At 38.5% G+C, this 21,911-nt stretch overlaps 1 protein-coding gene across 5 annotated transcripts in view; it reads left to right on the top strand.

Moving 5' to 3' along the window:
• LOC122329874 (rho GTPase-activating protein 21) overlaps window positions 1-21,911 on the top strand; it is a 78,169-nt gene that overhangs the window by 43,569 nt on the left and 12,689 nt on the right. For 3 of the 5 annotated variants that reach the window (XM_043226508.1, XM_043226507.1, XM_043226505.1), the window contains 10 exons: window positions 10,454-10,546; window positions 11,374-11,452; window positions 11,796-11,850; window positions 13,868-13,891; window positions 14,790-16,782; window positions 19,341-19,487; window positions 19,581-19,680; window positions 19,800-19,842; window positions 20,209-20,328; window positions 20,684-20,983. In XM_043226508.1, the coding sequence (XP_043082443.1) occupies window positions 10,454-10,546; window positions 11,374-11,452; window positions 11,796-11,850; window positions 13,868-13,891; window positions 14,790-16,782; window positions 19,341-19,487; window positions 19,581-19,680; window positions 19,800-19,842; window positions 20,209-20,328; window positions 20,684-20,983 (2,954 nt within the window). Of the gene's footprint in view, window positions 1-10,453; window positions 10,547-11,373; window positions 11,453-11,795; window positions 11,851-13,867; window positions 13,892-14,085; window positions 14,514-14,789; window positions 16,783-19,340; window positions 19,488-19,580; window positions 19,681-19,799; window positions 19,843-20,208; window positions 20,329-20,683; window positions 20,984-21,911 lie in introns of those variants that run through there. The other 2 variants (XM_043226506.1, XM_043226509.1) reach the window with 2 other exon arrangements.

Genomic DNA, 21,911 nt, shown 5'->3' with positions numbered 1-21,911 from the left:
TCAGTATGTTGGTCCAGCATACGGTGAGTTAGTCTATATATAGATGCATTTATATAGTAATAGTAATAGTAATATAGTAATATAGTAATAAAGCCTATATAGAGATGCATTAGAATTTTATCACAGCTGATTACTTCTGAATGCTGATTGGCCAGCTTCAGCTTCAGGATTCTTTTAATCCTGCTGACTTCATCTCAGTTATCATTTGTGCGATATTATTTGTATTATGTACATAGTTCTGTAGTTTTGTAATTATGTTGGCATTCATGGCCTAATTTATTACAGCCAAATTAAAATAAATAAATAATTTACAGATAAAATCATTTTAGCATGCTAAATAATCTTCAATAATTATGGCACTAATTGCAGACTTTAACAGGCAAAGCATATTACAATTGATGGCCGTGCAGGGATGTTTTCCAGAAGGACTGCAGCGAATTGATCTGCCTTTCAGTGACAGATTTGGTAAAGAGGTTTTCCTGCAGGAAATTGAGCTGCAGAAATTTCTCGTAACCGTTCTTAAACGGTGCATTCCAGAGAGCGCTGCGACGGGGGTGTGTAACCTGAGACTCTCTCACAAACACACACAAAGATTTATTGTAGTGTTAAGGAAATGCTGCCCGTATGTGTAACACACGCCTTCATTTGGCAGCTTGTATTACTCTGCTGAAGGGCAGTACTCTTCAAAGCTTAAAGTGTGCACTGAATGGTTGCTAAAGCATTGGTACATTCACTCTAAGACAAAAAAAACGAAAAATCTTTACCTTTAGGGGTACAAAAACTTGTCAGGGACATCTTTTCTACCTTCTTTTAACCCTAAAGGTTGCATAATAGTACCGTAATATTGCCTTAAGGGTACATATAACTGTTCTAAGTAACTTTTGAACACCCTTTAGGGGTAAAGACGATATTGGATATCGCCCCTGTCACAAGCTCTTGTAGCCCTAAAGGTATAATTTTTGCCCTTTTTATCTGACAGCGTAGTTGTTTGATGATTTCTTATTACCCATGTTAAAAAACCCAGAATAACCTATATTTTGGTTTGTAGATATGACTCGGGAACCTCTCCTTATGTTAGAAATTTGTGCTTTAGTAAACACAAGCATTTAAATATTTCAGATGTTTGACCTAGGCAGCAATACATTTTAATTTAGATTTTTACTGAAGTCTTCTGCTTCTCAAATTTTGCTCCTGAAAAAAAATGACCCTGATAATCTCACATGGCTGCTTTAGAAGAGATTCCAATAATGTCTCAAAAGATGTCTCGGATTTAGCTAGATACAGTGCAAGTCTGTAATACAAAATATTTCAAATATAGATAATAGTTAAAACGGAAATACAATTCTGACATTGTGTACTCATTTTATTTCACCGCCATCATCAACTTTTGTTGTACATGGAAACAACACGTCTTCGGAAATATCGTCTTCTAAAAGGAATTAAGGTCCTTGTGTCAGAAATGTACATTTGTCGTCATCATTTCTTTGAAAATGCTTGTTACGGATGCAAAAACGCAGAAAATCGATTTATGACGGACGGAGGTTTCGGAGGCAGCGCGTAAACATGATTGACACAACATGAGACTGTATGTTTTGTTTTTTTTTTTTTTCATGTCAAAAACTTCAGATGAAAATTTCAGTGCAATGACCTTTAGAGTGTTCCAGAAAAGAAAGAAAAGAAAGTTTAATTTCGGGGTGAACTGTCCCTTTAAATGACGGACCATGAATTGCACCCTGGTACATTTCAGAATTCAAAGTGAAATCAAGTTTGAGTTTTTGACTTGCCTGCCAGATCTGCTTAAAAGTCAATTTCCTCTGGGTTTGTCACCGAACAAGACGAACTAGGATGTTTTCTTCCTCTTTTGCCTCTTATCATTGCATAGAACTAGATGTTTCCTCAGTAATTAGGATGTTTGTTTGTCTGACGTGTGTGTGGATGGAGATCTGCTCTCCACGTGCAGACAATCTGGGTGGAATAGTTGGATGTCGTCCAGTTTGAGCTGTGTATAAACAGCTTTATGAGATCAGCGCTCTTATTGCCTTTAAAATGTGTTTGAAAGAATGACACAATGTTTTTGTGTGTTTGTTGGCTTTTGCTTTAATTCTGTAAAGCCCGGAATACATTTCTCTCAGTTTCCATCAACTCTTCCTCTCACGTTTACACGAGATGCGCAAGCGTTGAGCTGAGGTGGGTGATGGACTCATATGCCGGGACAAAAACAGTGCATTTTTGCGCAAACCCTGCATCTCATTATAGAATGCACCAGATTCACAAAATTCCTCGCCGTTTTCATGATGCGGTTAACAGGATGCCGTAACCACACACATTAAGTTAAAAGTAAACAGGTTTATTAGAAACCAATGTTTTATCCAGATGCGAGACAGTTCGTTGTGAATGATATGATTTTTTTGGACATTTTATAGAATTAAAATCAATTGTATTTGTATATTTTGTCCTAACCAATCGCAAATGCAATGAGCAACATCCCTGCTCATTGGGGAATCACTCATGTATATTAAACCTTAAAAATGGAGCATAAAGTAATTATAGAAGTGCAGAATTAGATTTTTAAATACAGTCCCTCAAGTTCTACAAGAAAAAGATAGGAAGGCCAATTAGTTTCTTCCAATATGTTGATGCATTTCTGTTTATCAGTGACCATTTTCACTTGGGATCAGTCTATTCGCTCCATTGTACGATTTGAATTATACCTTAAAACAATGCGGACATATGCATATTTCATATCTGCGGTCATAGTTCATTCGTAGTGAATTCCCCCTGTTGTGTTTTGCTTTAAGACTTTGCTACAGTTGAATAAAGATGCTGTAAAAATAAAAAAGTCAACATCTGTTCAAATATTTGTTTTCCTTTTCTGTGAAAATAAATGCCAGAGATATTTCATTTCATTTTAGTTTCTTGCCAGTGTTTTGGGTGGCGTCCATGAGGACAGGGATGGGAGCAATAGCACAAGCAAATAGAATTCCATTCGATTCTTGGAGGACCAGTAAAACCCCACCTTACGTGCATTGGCCAGACTCGATTTGGATGCGCTCCAGACACGGACTCTTGTGTCTCCGCTGCTTTATTACACTAGTGCTGCCTGACTGCAGTAGATATGGAGAACGCTCCGCTCGTAAATAAGAGAGCTCCGGGTTCCCAAAAACAATGTGTTTTTGGCTCGGCCGTCACAAAAGCTTGGCTGCTATCCTCAAGCTTCGCTGCGTTCCTGCACCTGATTACAAACGAACAGGTCCAGTGTTACGTGCAGTGCCGGGAAAGGTTACATGTAAAAATTATTCATTACAATATTGCTAAGCTCCCTAAAAAAAGAACTAGTTGTGTTACTTTGTTGCTTTTTTATGTAATGTGTTAATACGTTACTTTTGAGTTACTTTTGCTCATCTTGGCTCAGCTTGCTTGTTTGTTTTTATATAAAAAGGTTATATTTTTGGAAAATGCCAATGGCTTTCACACTCAAAGTGAAATGGATAAGCCTCAGGCTGAAGGACGTGCAATGGGATTTTATACGTAAAGATATTTGTTATTTAACATTGAATTTTTGCAGGCTTGTGTCAGTTCGCATTTCACTGTTTTTATTCATTTTTGAGAAATACTGAATTTGTTTTTGTGGAAGTGAGATGAGTAAATGCATGTTCACATTTAGTCTAGAACTATAGAATAGGCATCATGTTTACACAGCGCACATGGAACGTGCATGATACATGGAACTGCACTTTTAGTGATATTTTTGAAGTCTTTTTATTTTCCTCAAATGTCATTATTCTTTGAACAGAAAATTCAGTTTTCTGTTCGTTTAAAAATGTAGATATTTGAAAAAAAATAATAATAATTAAAACATATATATTTTAATTTAAAATGCTTGCCTAATCTTAATTATTAAAAAATGTTAAGTAATTAAAGATGAATTAATTAAAAGTACATGCCTAATCTAATTTGATTCATAAATCTAACACATAATAGTATAATAACCCCCAATTTCTATTCTTATATAAATTAATCTGAATTCTGTGTTGTATAATTTAATACAAATTTACAACATTTGTGGTAAATAAATAAGGTCTGGAGGGGAAATTAATGTTTTGATTTATTAATATTAAACTTCCTAAATTCAAAGTCATTCCATGTTTTAGAGTAAATTACATTTTCCACATTACGGAAATCATAGGGCTTTTTGTAGTATGTGTACTATATGCAGTATACAAACTTTTTCTGCATCTACTGTACGAGTATGAACTGTTTGCATATGCATCCAGACTGAAGAAACTATAAAACTAGTGTTAACTTTCATATGTTTATGATATGGTCAGTGTTGAGCTCTGGTTGTCTTGTCAGTTAAAATCAGACTTTTAGACTGACATTTGTGCACCAAGAAGCCATCAACTGACAACTTTTCCCACCATTCCTTGCGAAAAAAAACCGTACACTTGACTTTTCCCAATCAAGCAAGTAAGCACATTTATCAGCAGATGACTATCATCTCAAATATCAACCTATGTCGATCATCGTGCTTTCTAGATACTGCCATTTTCAAAGGTCTTGCTGACCAAGGTCACTACAGTGATCTCTGTGTTGGATTGATTGATGTACTGCCGACATGTTTTGTAGTGTGTTCGAAAGAGAGGTGGCAGCTTGCGCAGCTTTCTTATTGAAATGTATGGAGTTGTTTCTAGGCAACAGACAAGGTGACTGACAGCTCAAAGTAAAGACGAAGGTAATAACACACAGTTGTCTTTCGCGTTTATACCGGATTTTAAATCAAATGGATTGCCATTTAGAGCATATTAAAAAAAAATTATTTAATTTAAATTCATGGATCGTTAGGGATTTCTCTGCACTGACATAATACTATCTTGCAGAGTATTTTCGGTTCACGAGAGTCAGATGAATGATGGGCATTCATGTCTTTTACACTTGCGCAGCATACCAAGTCCAGTTCCCTAATTATTCCCTTTCTCCCTTCACTGTCTGAGAGTGAGAGACGGAGAGAAAGAGTCGGTGCTGTGTTGTGCAGGAATTTGGCCCTGCTGTGTAATGTTGAGGGGAATCAAGGGAATGGGCGTCCTCCCAAACGCTGCCAAACAACATTATCCAACACAAAACAACAGGAGGGCCAGCTGCGCACGAGAGACTTTAGCCAAAATAACACACACAGAGACGGAAAAAAGACTGAGGAAAGATTAGGTCAAATAGAGAAGAGTTGAAAATACTAGAATAAAACATATAGAGAGTTTGGCAGAGCTTGCATCAGCGAGAAGACACATTATGAGTTTGTGCAGGCAGCCAATCAGACTTGGGGATGGGGATATTATAAAAAATTCACCATTTTTGTATTCAAAAGTTCTTTCACTGACTGTCTTTTTGAAATGTATCTCTTATGCTGACATAAGATTGCATCTATTTGCTGTAAAACCCGTAATATGGAATTTAAAAAGTTCTATTTTAATATATTTTAAAATGTGTTTTATTTCTGTGATGGCAAATTAGGAATACCTCCATTCAGTATCACAACATCCTGATGCATAAATAAATAAATCCAAATATTTATTAAATAATTTAAAAAATGTACTGCTTTTACAAAAAAAAAAAAAAAAAAAAAATATATATATATATATATATATATATATATATATATATATATATAAGAAACAAAAAAGAACAGTTCATATAGATTGTATAAATATTTCACGATATTGTAGTTTTTACCGTTTTTTTATTAAATAAATGCTGACTTGGTGAACATTATTTAAAGTCTTATTTTTAAAGAAAAAACATTCCGAACATTTGAAAGATAGTGTGAAGCATATTATGTGTTTTCAAACACAATCTGGCTATTACTCACCAAATTTGAGTGAAGATTGAAGGCAATTTTAGACGCTAAGGTAGAACAGGCTTTGTTAGTATGAATCAAGAAGTTCAGAAAGTTCCCACAGAACCTGGTTTAGGGGTGAACTCATTCACCCCACGAACCCTAGAGCGTTCTATACCTGACTGCCTCACACACAGTAAGAGGCGAGCACTTGCAGATTGCCTACAGCAGAACGGGCCTTGATTTCTTACAATAATTCATATAGTGTGTTGACACTGGCTGGGTTTTGAGGGCGAGTGCAGTTCAAGCCGAGAACATCAGTCATTTATTTTATATACCTCACACTAAAAGAAGAAAGAGCCCTGGAGAAGCAAACACTGAGATACGAACTTTGGGGATTTTTGTTTGCAAGCTAGTGAGAAACAAAATCGCGTCCAGTAAAAAGCTTTGCGTTTGTTGTGGAAGCATTGTTCTTGATTCACAAGCACATACACACTTGCACAGACTAATAAAAGAGATCCCAGATGCTGGGGGGTTACACAAACCTGTCCACACAAAGCCGTTTTTTTCAGTGTGCCCTCCTCTGCCCTCTATTGATGTTTTGAAGAAAAGCAAGTTTGAATGAGTCACCCGAGGGACAGCGGAGAATTTGGCGCACCGGCCAGTCTGAAACATCATCACACATGTGGACACATTCAGATCCAGACTAGAGCTACAGCCGTTAGTTTCTCAACTCTACAGAGTTGCTTCAACAATCAAATGAATTGTTCTTCTGAAAATGCAGATTTATTCTCCTTCGTGTTGTTGATTTTCTTGAAATACTGTACAAAGGGGCATGCTGATTATTCATTGTGCTCAATATCCGTGTGCCTTTCATACAGCAAAAGCGAATAAACACAATAAAACCACATTAAAAGTAACATTCATTGATACATTAATCAGCCACGATGTTAAAACCACTGACAGGTAAAGTGAAAAATGCTAATTATATCATTACAGAGGTACCAGTATCAGATGAGTCTCACTGACCGACACAGAAGAGATACTGTAGCTTGATATTGACGATGAACCTCATGATGGAAAGGTGTCAGAACACAACGCATGAGAGTTTGTTGCATAGGCGGCTGCATACACTCTTAATAATAAAGGTGCTTCACAATGCCATAGAAGAACCTTTTCTGTGTAAATTGTCCCATGAAGAACCTTTAAAAAAAAAGCTTTCTATTGGCGAAAGATGGTTCTTCAAATTATAAAGAGGTAAGAAAGAGGTGGTTCTTTGAATTACCTTTTACTTGATGGTTCTTTGTGGTACCAGAATTGGTCCTTCTGTGATGTAGAGGAGCTGTCTACCACCAAAAGCGCCTACATTGGGCATGTGAGTGTTAGAACCTGCCTATGGAGCAATAGAAAAAGGTTGCCTGGTCAGTTGAATCGTGTTTTCATTTAGATCATGTTGATTGTGCACACACTGTACATCATTTTCCTGGGTAAGATGTGGCAGCAGGATGCATTATGAGAAGAAGGCAGGTCACCAGAGTGGTTTGCTGGGAAATGTTTGGATCCGGGCATTCATTTGTTACTTTGACACTAGATAATGCAAAACCTGTTTCAGAACAGGGATGTTACAACTTGCAGCACTTGAAGGATCTGCTGCTAATGTCCCAGCGCCAGTTACTACAGGAAAAGTTTACAGGTCTTATACAGGTCTTATTGAGGTATGGTGAACTCCATGCCTCAATGGATCAGAGCCGTTTTGGCAGCACAAGGGGGAATTCCATGACATTAACATTGTTGTGGCTGACCAGTGTACGACTCATTCTCTATAGTCTAAGTCTTCTGAAGCATTGCTGATTTAGAAGTCTTCGAAATTACTATTGCCACAGATATTGTGATTGACGCCCGCAACCCATTAGTCGATTTGCTGTAATAGTATCAGTGGGACATCCTTTGGAGCATTTGGCTACTTCCACCTCTTAGTAAAACAGCCGTTAAAACCCCAGTCTTGGCAGCCTGATTCAATAGATGAGGATGAGCCATATCATATTATCCAAAGCTTCCCCCGTGATGTCGATACTAATCAGATTGAACCACAATTCAAATGTAATGGAATAAAATATTAACCTTCTGGTCTGGTACTGAGCCATTGTATTGATAGTATCCCATTACTTTGTAAAACCATCGATTGGTTATATGAATCACTGCCCTCTACAGGATATGGATGAATATTCAGTACTGGATAAATCATGGCTACTCTCGATAATAATAATACTATATTGTCCCCCATTGTGGCAACTGATTGAGAAAAGATGTTGTTGATAACATATACCACAACCTCTCTACTTTGGCAGTTTATATAAATGTGAAGCTAAGTGCACATTCAGTGATTGAAGTGCCCCTATTGGGGGTTATGAAAGGTTCATATTTTGTTTTTGGAAGTCCCCGACAACTGTCAAAAAGTCAGAAAACTAGGACTGCACTGAAATGAAAATTCTGGGCCGAAACCAAAACCAAACCAAAATTCTAGATGTAAATGGCCCGAAAACCGGAAATGCTTTGTAATGATTATGTATTATTTTATTAAATAATTTAAAAACGTATTTTTAATGATACTTAATAAAAAATGCAAGGATATTAATTTACCACACTTTTATTAAAAGTAACAAAACTGGACAGAGTTTAGGTTAATAATAGTAACACTTTACAATAGGGTTCATTAGTTAACATAAGCCAGTTTACTACTGTAGTTAACGTGAATTAAGAATTAACAATAGTTTACAAAAAACACTTTCATTGTCTTATAATGTGCATTTATTTTTGTTTTACCTAACTTGCTCAACTATGGTGATCTCTATATGGTGAACTCTATGGTGATCAGATTGGTCTATTTCATTTATTTCAGCAAAGAATAAATTCGCATTTTCATTCAGACCAGCAATATGCTAATCTTTCATGTTGACATCAGCGTGAAATGGCTTGGGATTTGTTTTAAAAGTGACTCGTTTCAATGATTCAGACTTTCTTTTGAGAGCCAATAACTTGAATAAAAATGTAAAGCTTTACGGGATGTTTTCATTTGCTAAGAGCTATGTTGCGCACCGCATGGTCAATTTTGAAACTGCATAATAGCCCTGTTTATGTTTATGCTGGTCCTTTGCTGGTCTTAAGCTGGTCCATGACCAGGTAAGGACCAACTTAAACCAGCAAAAGGACCGGCTCAAACCAAATAAGGACCAGCTTAAACCAGAGTCTCAACTTTAACTTTAACGTTTTTTCCACTAGGTAGGGGACCTCAAAAATCAGACTTTAGGCCAAAATACATGCTTTTTTGGTATAGTATTTATTATTTTAAGTTAAATACTGTGAGTTTCAATATATGGAATCGTGACTTGACACTCAGACATTGCTTTTTGTCTCTTCCTTTTGTGTACTTGAAATGCACACGCGAAGAGATTGTGATAATTGTGCTATTTGGTCATTGAGGTGTTACTCTATTCAGTGCTTGGTGAAAATGTTCTGCCAGACCTCATCTCCCTGTAGAGGGAGCCTCACACCACACATCAGTGTAACACATCTTCAAACACTGCACTTCTACCGTATATCTGTACGTTAATGCACGCATATTTGTAAGACATATCAGTGATTCTTTGCGTTTATTGGAGCTGCAGTGCACCTTTCTGTTCTGGCGTTGCTTTAATTTTTCTGGTCCCGGACTGCTCTACATGTAGGCCAACACCTAATTTGCCATCATTTGATTCATTTGGTTTCTACAGAATTTGAACAGCAAACAAAGACGTTGGCATTTGTCTCCTGCCCATTGGGTGTTTGCTTATTAGATAATTAAGTTAGTCAGCTGTGTTTAAGCATTCCAGAGAATTCTACCGGTTTGTCCTTAAGCACAGAAAATGATGAAAACGTGCAGAATCCTTATCGGCCTACAGCATCTGATAATTCAATATGTGGCTTGTGGCAGTTGTCCCAGAGATGATGCACTTTTTTTGCGAAGGCTTTGTCGTGCAGTTTCTGTGTATTGCAGTGTAAGATTATTTTTTTTGCTAGTAAAAAAAGTAGCTTGTGAGTCAGCAGCTCAGATACAGTATGGCGTGCAGTATTAGCATTTAATATAACATTGGGTGCAGTGTGTCACAATGTGGATAGTCAGTCAGTTCTATGCATTATATAAAAGGTTATACTTGTTTCTACGATGTTTCAGACATCACACATACTTTCCCTCAAGTGTATCCCTGCAGGCATGCGGCTGTCAGCATGATCTAACCCAGTCAAATATGCACACACACACTTTCACACGTAGGCATGCTCATATCTTATATTATTGTATGCTTTAGTCACTTCAGTTTATGAGAGATTGCCACAGAAGATTCACTGAGCTTGACTGGAGTACAGTAGATTAACATGTGCTGTCTCATCGTGTGATATAAGTCTGAAAAGTAGTGTAAGACATACCGGTTTTATTGGGAAATACAACAGAAATGGAGAAGGCCTGATTTTAATATTCCTTATGTATGACAGCAGGAACAATGAGATGTTTTCTGCTTATTTTGTGTTATTATGTTTTTGATGTTTTAACAGACTCTTTAATAACGCTTGCTCTGTGTCTCACGCCATCAGGGAGACAACGGAACAGACTGGAGCCGATGGACACCATCTTTGTCAAGCAGGTGAAAGAGGGCGGCCCCGCGCACGGAGCTGGACTCTGCACAGGTACAGACACAGAATGCATGGATCTGGAGATATGTTTTTAATGTCTAGATTTGTTATCAGTTATTAAAAATTAGGGTATTAAGACACTAACATTGTAGCAGAAACTCGGCAGCATATATAAACTTCCTGCAGACAAATTTTACTAATTTTACTTCCATATTAAATAGAAATGTATGCTAACAAAATAAATATAGTCAATTTTGATTTCACACGGACTGAAGGTGCAATACTGTAGCTTCAACCAAATAGTTTATCCAAAAATGAAAACTTTGTTCCCAATCCTTAAAACCAAATGACCAAAACCAATGTAACCATCAATACCGGTATATATCAGCACTCTTGTCTGGTTTAAACATTGAGCTCCAGGTAAGATTTTGTTGAAATTATTTTCCCAAAAATAAAAAAAACAGCATCCAAAGATGCCCATCTGTTGCATAAGTGCATACACCAGCAAATATAAAATAGCACAAATAGACCTCAAACATCGTGCTGGTTGGCCCCTTTAAGACATAAATCTGAGCTCACTGAGGCATGAAAGCCTCACTACTAAACAGTTGGACGTAAACCAGGCAAGAGGTCAAACCACCAGCTAACATCCAAAATTAACTGGCAGAACTTTGTCAGATGAAGTGTTAATTAAGTGTGATCACTTTGAACCCAAAGAAGCGTTGAGGAGTTATTACTACTCCATAAGTTCCTGTCCATATCTTGAATTATTCTTACCACAGTCATTAAAAAGGCTTCCAGGCCTAAAACATTGTATAAAACATGTATTTCCATAACTGAACTACAGCATCTGATTCTCTTCCTGTTTCTCTTTTCTACAGGGGATCGTATAGTTAAAGTCAATGGAGAAAGCATCATTGGGAAAACGTATTCTCAAGTAATTGCCCTTATTCAGAACAGGTAATGTTGCAACCTGCGCTTGTTTTAACCCCTGAGGGGTGGTGTAGCTTCATGATTAAAGATCTGGTCTAGTAAATAATCATAGATTTTTTTTTACAATTATTTTAAACTAACTTTGACCTAAATACTTGCTGCTCTGTAACCATTTGCTCCCTTTTCCCTCATTTTGTGGGTTGATCTATAAAAATCACTTAATCCTTGAGGAAGTTTAATGAATATGCTGTATATTGCGAAATTTTAGTTGGAATTAACAGTCCTTCCTTGTTCTTGAATTTTCTAAAAGAAAGCACTGTGGTGGCTGTAGTCATCACATCATTTTACCTTTCAAAACATTTCTTTGCAGTGACACATCTCTTGAGCTCTGCGTGATGCCAAAAGATGAAGACATTTTACAGCTGGTAGGTTTAAATTCTCATGGGTTTTCTTGTCATACTCTTGTCAAATGAATGGATTCCTCTTTAGCGTTTCATATTGGCTTGATCCGTTAAAATTGTTATTCGAGTAAATTCAAGTTACTAGTGCCCTCTTGTTTTTGAATGTTTTTTTGCAGTAGATTATGTTCAGGTGAGCGGTGGTATGTGTGTCATTGTCAAAAGTTTCTGAATGAACAGTGGATAAAGTGCACTGAAATTGCTCAAGTAAAAAGGAATTGTGGGAAGGAGAGCAGACCAGTGAAAATAAATGGCACCGGTTTTTGTGTGAAGATGCTCTCTCAGCCAGAGTTCAGTGATCCAGCGGAGCGTGATGGCGCCTGTGTGTGTGTGTGTGTGTGTGTGAGTGTGCTTATTTTGAAATTCAACTATAATGAGGTTTTTCTCAGAACTAGGGTTGTAATGCCACTTCCGTATCTTTGCACATTCCAAACAGAACTCCAAATCTCAGGCTGTTACATGCCAACCACATAAACTCATACGCCACTGTGGAGCCCTCTGGGACTTTCTAACTTGACAGTAATGAGTCCATCCAGTGCTGAATTTAAGACTTGGGAGGAATGGCATTGTTATCTCAGCTAACAAGAAATGGTTCTCTGTGACGATAAAGCTATATGTAACACCACATCAGTCTTGGATTCTAGCAGTCGTATTACAGCACACAAACATTTAAAAACTTTTATTAGATTCAACAATTTTTTACTGATACATATATATATATATATATATATATATATATATATATATATATATATATATATATATTATTTATTTATTTTAATTTTTTTTTACAGTCCACTTGGTTGAAAACCTGATTGCCTTTCTTTAGGTATTCAATTTATGTTTTAACTTAGAAGTGTAGAGTCTTATTTAAATTTAAATGATAAAGAAATGAAGAAATTTGCACATAAATAATATCTAAATCATAACCTAAAATTACCCCTATTTTACTGTTAGTGTTGTAACATTTCATTAAACAGTAAAAAAGTTCAAAACATTTTAAAATTCCTGTGAACAGTGAAGTTGTGATCATTTTTCAAACAATAACTTACAGTAGTCAAAGATGGCTTTTCTTTTTTCCCCAGTGTCTTTTATCAGAATGTTGTCAGAAGGTCAGTGTCTATTGGGGGTAATGCTTGGTTATTTCCTGTACCCATGAATATTAATAACTCTTTGTATTCAGCCAAGATGATTTGCTGAAATCATTATAGGGGGGATGAATATCCTAAGCATGCATGAGGATTAATGACTTTTAACATGGAAGTTTTTTAAGAGCTTATTTGCAGGGTTATGACAACAAGTCCCTTTTATACATAAAATATGCAAAACATAAAACAGGCAATTACATTTAGGTCAAAACCTGTAATCTGAAATTGCTTTATTACATTGATGATGACAGACTAACATTAGCAGTTATGTAGAAAACTGTGTTGGTGGATTATGAGCAGCTATAAGGATCACATTACCATGTGTGCTTAAGAAGAAGATAAGTACCGCATGCAAAGCAGCAAAGCCAATCAGATCTAAAGCAGCACATTGCAAAACCAATGTTTTGACTGTAAAACACTGCAAAAATGCAGTGTGGAAGTGTTCACAGAAAACACTTCTGAGACCCGTTTTACCCCAAAGGAATAAGTGTGTGTGTGTGTGTGTGTGTAAAAGTTTTATTTGTTTGAAAAGCTCCAGGATCATTCTGGAAAAGAGCAACAGTAACCCCCTTCTGATCTTAAGTGTGTCCTCCTCTGCCTAGTTCATTTCTGGTGTTGGATTGGCAGCTCTCCAGCTGTCTCTCTCTCTTTCTGCTGCAGTGTGTATTTATAGCATGCTTTATCCTGCACTAGAATGACAGCGGCACTGTCTGGAGTAGAGGCTGATTGCTTCTGGTGTACCTGTAGAGCTCTTGTCATCTTCCCTCACCATTGCCCTTTTTTATTCTTCTTTCTTCCTCTGTTTTCCCGCTGTCAATCTAACCTTCCTGCTGCAGTTCTCCAGGGATATCACAGCTCTGGTAAGAAGGAGCTAAACCTGTCTCCTGCTCCCTTGCTTCTGTTATGTAATTTTGTTGTTGCCTTTGCATGAAAGCGCATGTGTATTCCATCTTTCTTTATACCTGTGACGTCTATTAAAATCTTTACCTATATTAATAACTACAGGCTTGTGTACAGTATTTGCTTGTTTAATCACAAAACTTATTTTGTCATTTATTTATTCCTTTGCTGTGAGGTTACACCTTTATATGTATTTGTCACCTTCTGAGTCATCTTTATTTTCATAGAGGGGGTGGAGCAGACAGGCAAAGAAAGAGAGGGAGTGACATGTCTACTAGTGTAACTTGACACCCTAGGTGTAGAGTCAAAAGTCCAGCTATCACGTCTACATTCGCATTAACGCCTGAGCTCTGTGCCGGGCACACTGGGACATAAATAACTTCATATATTAACCTGGATTAAGAGAGTTCATTGTAAATGGGAGTGATTTCCTGAGCAGAATATAGTAGCCAGACCTTAAGGATATTACTTGGCTGTTGACTTTGTAAGATGATAACAGAGCAGCCACTAGCGTCTGTGAAAGTCTACCCTCCTCTCACTTTTTCCTCTTGTCTGCGCACTGCTCTCTCTCCTCAGCTAAAGGTAGGTAAGCCTCTGATACCTAATCTCTCCATAAGGTTAAAGGCATTCAATTCTGGCCACTTGACCTTTCCCTTGTAGTTTTTATTTTTTCGTTGGATGCTTTTGAACTTGAAATGGGGGTCAACCTGTTCCTTGTATTTTATTACTGAAGCGAGATTTCTAATATTTAAAAACAGCATTAACCTTGTTAGCAATGAATATATTTGGTAATCCAGTGTTTGTTTAGTGTAATCAGTCTCTTCCCTTGATTTAATAGAACTTTGCTTCTTTTTTTAGGCCTACTCTCAAGATGCATACCTCAAAGGAAACGAGGCATATAGTGGAAATGCCCAGAACATCCCTGAGCCACCACCAATATGTTACCCACGGATAGAGCCCAATGCCTTGGCAATGGCACAGGTGTCAGAGCCTTCACGCTCTGCTGAGACTTCATGTGGAATCAGACAAGGTGTAAATCGATGCTTTAATCCGGACATAGGTTGCCGCGTTGATATCCCTGTATCTCCCCATTCCGCATCCTTAACTCCGCTGATCCCCAACACCCAAACTGTTGTGCGTGTATTTAATGAGAATGTTAGGACAATGGTAGCACCACCCGAATCCACAGACAGAATTTCACATGTGGCCTGGGCTGGTCCCAGTCACAGGAAGGAGGACAACCAGTATGGGGACTCAGCAGACCCAGGCTTTAATAGGTCCAGTGACCATGTCACTTTATCTCCAACTGGGGAAGCACAATCACAACACAAACCCAACAGAACTGCAGAGTCCACTGGTTTTACTGACACTACCCCTAGAACTCCACAAACTTGCATAGACACAAAGCCTGTGTCTTCTCACAGACATAACCTAACCACAACAACAGAAACCTTCCCATCAGCCTCCTCTCCAACCCCTTACACACCTTCCCCTCCACCTGCCACCCCCTCCCCTTGTTCTCCCCACCAGAACATTGACTGGAGGAACTACACCACCTACAAGGAATACATTGACAACAAACGGATTTACATGTACGGCTCCCGGACTATTCAAGAGCGCCTGGACAGTTTGCGAGCCTCATCCCCATCCAGTACAGGTGAATACAGCAAGCAGAAGAGTGCATCAACAACAGCTACGCCCTCACGGGGGTTTTCTGGAGCACAGCTGAGACGAAGGAGCGCCTCACATGATCGGAGTTATCATGTATCCAGTGTGCTGCCACTGCGTAGCGCCTCTCAGGAAAGGCTTGGTGGTGCTGATCGGGCTTCTCTAACAGGGAACTGGCCTCGTAGTGCTTCCCAGGATGCCCTTCCATCAGTCCCTATAGGTATCCCAAAACCTAGAGCATATTCTTGCGGCTACCTAAGCAGACAGAATGAGAATTCAACATCCACGTCGGACAGGCAAGCATGCTGCAGAACTGAAACAGATGAATGGCTGCTCTTGCACAGAGGGGACGAGGCAAGAGCAAGCAGGCAGTCTTCTTCCTTACGCATGGCGCCTCACAGGACACAGGGTGCATTTAACACAGACAAACGAGGGGGTAGTTACCCAGGTTTGCCCATCACCCCTCACTTTAGTAGAGGTACAGAGTCTTTGCTTACTTCCAGAGCTGAAAGCCTGGGTAATACCTCGGCTCCTTCTATAAATAGACCCTCACTGTTACCTGCGAAAAATTATGTCTCAGACCCTTCCACTGCTGCTGCTTCTTACATAGCTTCTGCCCTGGCCTCAATACAAGGCCAAATGAGTGGTAGCTCCAGCACAGGCCCTGTCAAAGACCAAAGAACACCTCTCACTGCCAACCACATGCCCCACAATGCAAAGCAGTTACAGCCCAGGGGGCGGGCTGACAGCCTTCAGGATCCCATCAGAGAAGTAGCCCGTGGAGGTCGCTCTTCTTCTTGTTCTGCCGCCTCTAAACCCCATAGAACAAAGCAGGGTGGATCCAAGCCCAGATTCACCAGTAACGGAACAGTTCTTCAGCAACCTAGGTACACAGAACCACAACCCCAAGTCAATGAGAAGACAGTGGAGGGTATCGAGGGCCCAGATGCCACTGTAGTTGTGGTTCGCAGGGAGAAGGCTGGATCTCAACCTATCCGCCATCCTTCCTACATTCTGGCAGTGAACGAGACAGAGAGAGGGCCTGAACAACCTGCAGAATCCAACACATGCTGGCTTCCCAACGATACCCGTCGAGAAATGCACATGAGAAAGCTAGGAGACCAGTGTAAAACCTCCTTCTCAAGCAACCTTGATGACTCACTGGACTCCATTCCCTTCATTGGTGAGTGCTTTTTTTGATGCTGATAACAGTTTGTTTCAAAAATGTGAAGTAGTGGTACTTGCAAAACTGCGTAAACTGATTAAATGTACAATATAAATGCAATGCAGGTAGTCTCTTTGGACACAAGCATTCCCAATTCAGAAATGAATATTTGGTATATACATAAATGTAGACTTTGACATATTCAAATGCATTTGCATATGCAAACTGCATCCCTTTGGATTTTTGCTGTCTTCATTATTATCTAATGTAGCCTATGTGTTTACCAAAGCAGCTTTCAGAATGTGTTCTAACTGGATCTCTGTTTATTATATTAAGGGGACACAAGTAAAATGACTTTGTGTCAATATTTATGTTTTATATTGTTTTATGTTTTTATAACTTTATCCCCAACTTTTAAATCAATGAGGTCATTGTCAGCTTCACACTAAGACAGGACTTGATGAAATTGCTTTTTATTACTCAGCTCATATAAAATGCCACACTGTTTCTCCATCCTTAATGGCCCAGGCTTTGCATAGAGGGCTTTAGAGCAAATGGTGCGCAGCAGTTTTTATGATGACCATAGTTATAATAGTGGGATGTAACAGCTCAACTCAATGTAAACACTGTTGGACAGAGAGGTCTAATGAGTTCTGTTAATCTCTTTGTATGAGATAGTGTTTTTCAATAATTTGTCATCCTCACGATATTGGCTAAACTTTAGACAATTGTCACGTCTTTGGACTCGTTGTTGTTTTGATTGTCCCACGTGCTTTGTGTGCACTACTTTGTTTCTTGGTTAATTGTGTCATTGTCTTCGGGTGTGTCTCATTATTTTATTCAATTACTTTGTGTATTTAAGTCCAGTTTGTTTGAGTTCAGTTTCTCCGACTTCGTCGTTTATACGTGTGGTTTTTGTCCTGCCTGCCTGCCTATTTGCAGTGATATTGTTTATTTTGTGTTTGGAAGATTAAAAGACTATTTATGTTATATTCTCGTCTAGCACTCCTTCTCTTGCAAACCACACCATGACAACAATACAGACATGCATAGAGATTTCCCAGTTATGCATAGATATTTCAATGTCTCATTTGGACATCACAAATGGTTAGGCTCCTTTAGAAAGCTTTGATATGCATACAACTAGACAGTGTTGCGGCTCAAGAGTATCCATGGAGCACATGGGTTCATGAAGTCCCTGGGAGCATCTCCAAACTGTAATGTACACCAATACAGTGATAGGACATGACATCATAGTCCCCAGGGCCACATATAATGTGACATACTGACATATTCCACCCAAGGCCGCAGGACTGAGGAAGCCACTTGCACTGCCATTCCCTGACACCAGTTCATCCTCAGCTCAGAAACCTCAAACAAACAAGAGGGCAGTAAAGTGATAGGGCCAGGTAATGGAACATGCCAATAGAAACTAGCTCAAAGATTGCTCCTTTTTTGGATTAGTTCCTGAAATGCCTCCTGTCTGTTTAAAAGTGATGATCTTTTCATGTTTGATTTGGTGGAATGTGTTTTGTATTAAAATTTGTACTCTTGTAATTCAGTTTGTGTTAGGTGTCCCACTTTATATTAGGTGGCCTTAACTACTATTTACTTACATTTAAATGAATAATTTGGTACAATGAGCTTATTGTGTACATACATGTTGTACATTCTACTTAATTTTTTTTTTTTATACCAATATGTAGTTACATCTGTAATTAATTTTTGTAATCACACTGTTTAACCCGTCTCTTAAATTTAAGCCTACCTTTAAACTAATGCATTCCATCAATCCTGTCCTTAACCTTATCTGCATTCCACCTCAATAGCAGCAGAAGTGTTTTGAAATACAATTTAACACAGTAACTTCATTGTACTTTTTTGATGTAACTACATAGTTGCTAAGGCCACCTAATATAAAGTGTGACTGAGTTTGTTTTTTTAGACTGTTTTATTTGATAGGCTATTACATTTGTTACGGTATGGTTTATATTTAACTTGGTAGACTGTGTTGGGTTTGGCAGAGTGTATTTAATAGATCGTGTTTTATGACGTTTTGTGTTGTTTTTTGATATACAAAAAGCAGTCAACATTGCTGGTTTTTACATATCTTTGCTTTTAAACTACATAAAGAATTAACATGCATGAAATTTAAAGTCAAGTTATATCATTATAAACATTATACAAACGCACACAGCGTTCACAGCCTTGTGGTTTTCTGAAATGGCAACTTTCCCAGTTGGTGTTTTTGCATCATCAAGTTTATTATACAGAGACTGCAGGGAGAGCGATCACAAAGACTTTCCAGTAAAACTATAGAGAAGGAAATCCTGTGGTTAAAAATGTAATATTTTACCCAGTGATGCAATCTGTCCGCCCTACTGTTTGTGTTGTCTGTGTATGAAGAGATGTGGGAGGCTTATCGGTTTGATCATTGCTCATTCTTCTTAGCTGTATGAGTAAGCATGGTTCCACCAGACTGTCTGATTCTGCTGTCTCTATTTGGCTGCAATAATCCATGTTATATACTACTAAGATAAATAATCTTATAAGTCTCTTGTGTCTGTTGTCATCAGATGAGCCGTCAAGCTCCAGTAACGACCATGACACCACACACATTCCTGCATCTGCCGTGATTTCCAGCACACCTATTATCACCACCATCCCACCCAGTCCAACTTCTCCTTCTCCTGTAATACGCCGACAGCTGTCCCATGACCAGGGTGAGTAACATCTCTGCCAACACATACAATATCTTAGTGGCATCAAAAATGTGCTTTATTTTAACCATGATTTTTCCCATATCTCCAACCAAGATTCTTTACGACTCACGATTTTGGAATCAGATTCTGGAGCTAAAACGGAACGTTCCAGGTCCTTCGATGAGGGGTTGGATAACTACAGAGAAGAGAGAGGGTAAGTTTACGATCAGGACATGAAGTCATAAGCTACGGTACCACAAGGTTGAAGAGTCAGTCAGCTCCTATTGCTGTCTCGCACACTATATGACCTATCTGTTTACTTTGTCTGTACAGGCGGTCGATTAAACACACCCATGGATTCAAGGGACTTAGAAAGGTGAGTGAGACTGCTGTAATATACATAACATATGACAAATGATTATTAGTTTACACCTTAGATAAAGGTCTGTTATGCTGGCATCAGATCTTCAGCTAACAAGTCTGATAATCATGCACCCTGAACTGTATGGAAATTCACAATTTTTTGGCCAATGAATAGCACCTAAAATTATTATAGTGAGATGGAACAAACTTTGTAACCAGGCACTGAATTCTTTTCTAAACCTATAGCGTTGCTTTTGATTAAATGTTGCAATATGATATCTCACCCAATTTTATTACTGAATACTGAACTGAACTGGTTTTTAATCACAGTTGTCTAAAAGAGATGAATCCTGGCTGATCCGTGTTTGGTGTGTTTCAGGCTGTTGACAGATGCTCTGAGGACTCTGGCTCCAGGAGAGACTCTACTTCAGATGTCTTCACTGATGCCACAAAAGAGGGTCCACTTCATTTCCGGCAGCTCAACTCAGATAAGGGAAAGGTACAACAATACTGAATGAAAGAGCTGTCAGAGCATGTTTGTCTGTAATACTGTAGGAGTCCTTGTCATATTGTAAACATGTTGCAACGAGTCTTTGCACCTCTAAACCAATGAGAATGGCTGGCAGGCTTCAGAAACATTTCATGCTGGCAAAGGTAGTGCCAGAAATCTTGTCTTGTAAGGTCTTGTCATAATTTACACCATTCAGATGAAGTGGAACACATGTACGATATGGGGTTACATTTAAACAGTGTGTCTCAAAGGGTATAAAATCATAGAAGCTGCAATATATTATTAATTATATCAACTTGTGTATTCTGTATTTGGTATTTTAATTCTGATGTCTTTTTTATAGCGTGTTGGAAGTAGCATGCGGTCGTGGAAGCAGATCTACGCTGTGCTCCGTGGCCACTGCCTCTATCTGTACAAGGACAAGAGGGACGGACAAACCAATGCCAACTCCCAGATGGAAGAAGAGCCTCTGCCAATCAGCATTAAAGCCTGTCTGATTGACATCTCCTACAGTGACACAAAGAGGAAGAACGTACTTCGGCTGACAACGTCAGACTATGAATACCTGTTCCAGGCGGAAGATCGTGAGGAAATGCTGTCCTGGATTCGAGTCATTCAAGAGAACAGCAACTTGGATGAAGAGGTAAATGATCAGTAAACATAAGCACTCATTTTTATAAATTTAATTCTGGTGCTTTCATACAAATAAAGCAACATTACCTGCCATTAAAGGGTTAGTTCACCCAAAAATGTAAATTCTGTCATTAATGAAAGTTGTTCCAACCTTCGTCTTCGGAACACAAATGGTTTGGTGCATTTCAGGAGCTTGCTATAGAGAGCAAAGATGCTTACAAGATCAAGTCTCAGAAAGGTAGCACGGAGGTGGTTAAAAAATCCATGTGACATCAGTGATTCAGCTGTAACCTTACGAAGCTATGAGAACACTTTATTCAACAATTCGTCACCACACCACCCTACATTTTGGAGAGTATCCCATTTGTAAACAACGTATGCAGCAGACGTACATGGATACGTTGTTTACATTGTTTATTCTTTGATCTGAATGTAAACAACGTATCCGCTTACATACATTGCATACGTTTTGTGTACTCTCCACAATGGTGCTATAAGATGATGCGAAGGAGACAAATTATGGTTGAATCACTGATGTCACACGGATTATTTTAACAATCTCTTTTTCTGAGCCTTGATCGCGTAAGAATCTTTGCTGTCTATGGGAGGATCAGAGATCTCACGGCATGCATCACAAATATCTTAATTTGTGTTTTAAAGATGATCTTGAAGGTCTTATGGGTTTGGAACAACTTTGAGGGCTTGAGGGCTTTTTGGGTTAACTATCCCTTTAACGATTCATACTTTAGTGTCACAACTACATACATCTTCGCTAACCGAATTGTGTTTAGACTGACTTGGATGCTTGGATTTTTTTTTTGCTTTTTTTTTTTTTTTGTTGTTGGAGCCAGTCCCTAGTGGTTAGCACTCGTGCTGCTACATGTTGAGCTGTGGCGCTACTGCAGGTTATACACTTTTTTCATCCAGATCTCTTCCCA

The sequence above is a fragment of the Puntigrus tetrazona genome, chromosome 24 (assembly GCF_018831695.1).
Source record: "Puntigrus tetrazona isolate hp1 chromosome 24, ASM1883169v1, whole genome shotgun sequence".
Classification (NCBI taxonomy): Eukaryota; Metazoa; Chordata; class Actinopteri; order Cypriniformes; family Cyprinidae; genus Puntigrus; species Puntigrus tetrazona.
Note: the sequence above shows the minus strand (reverse complement) of the source record. Positions and strands in the feature narration are given on the sequence as shown.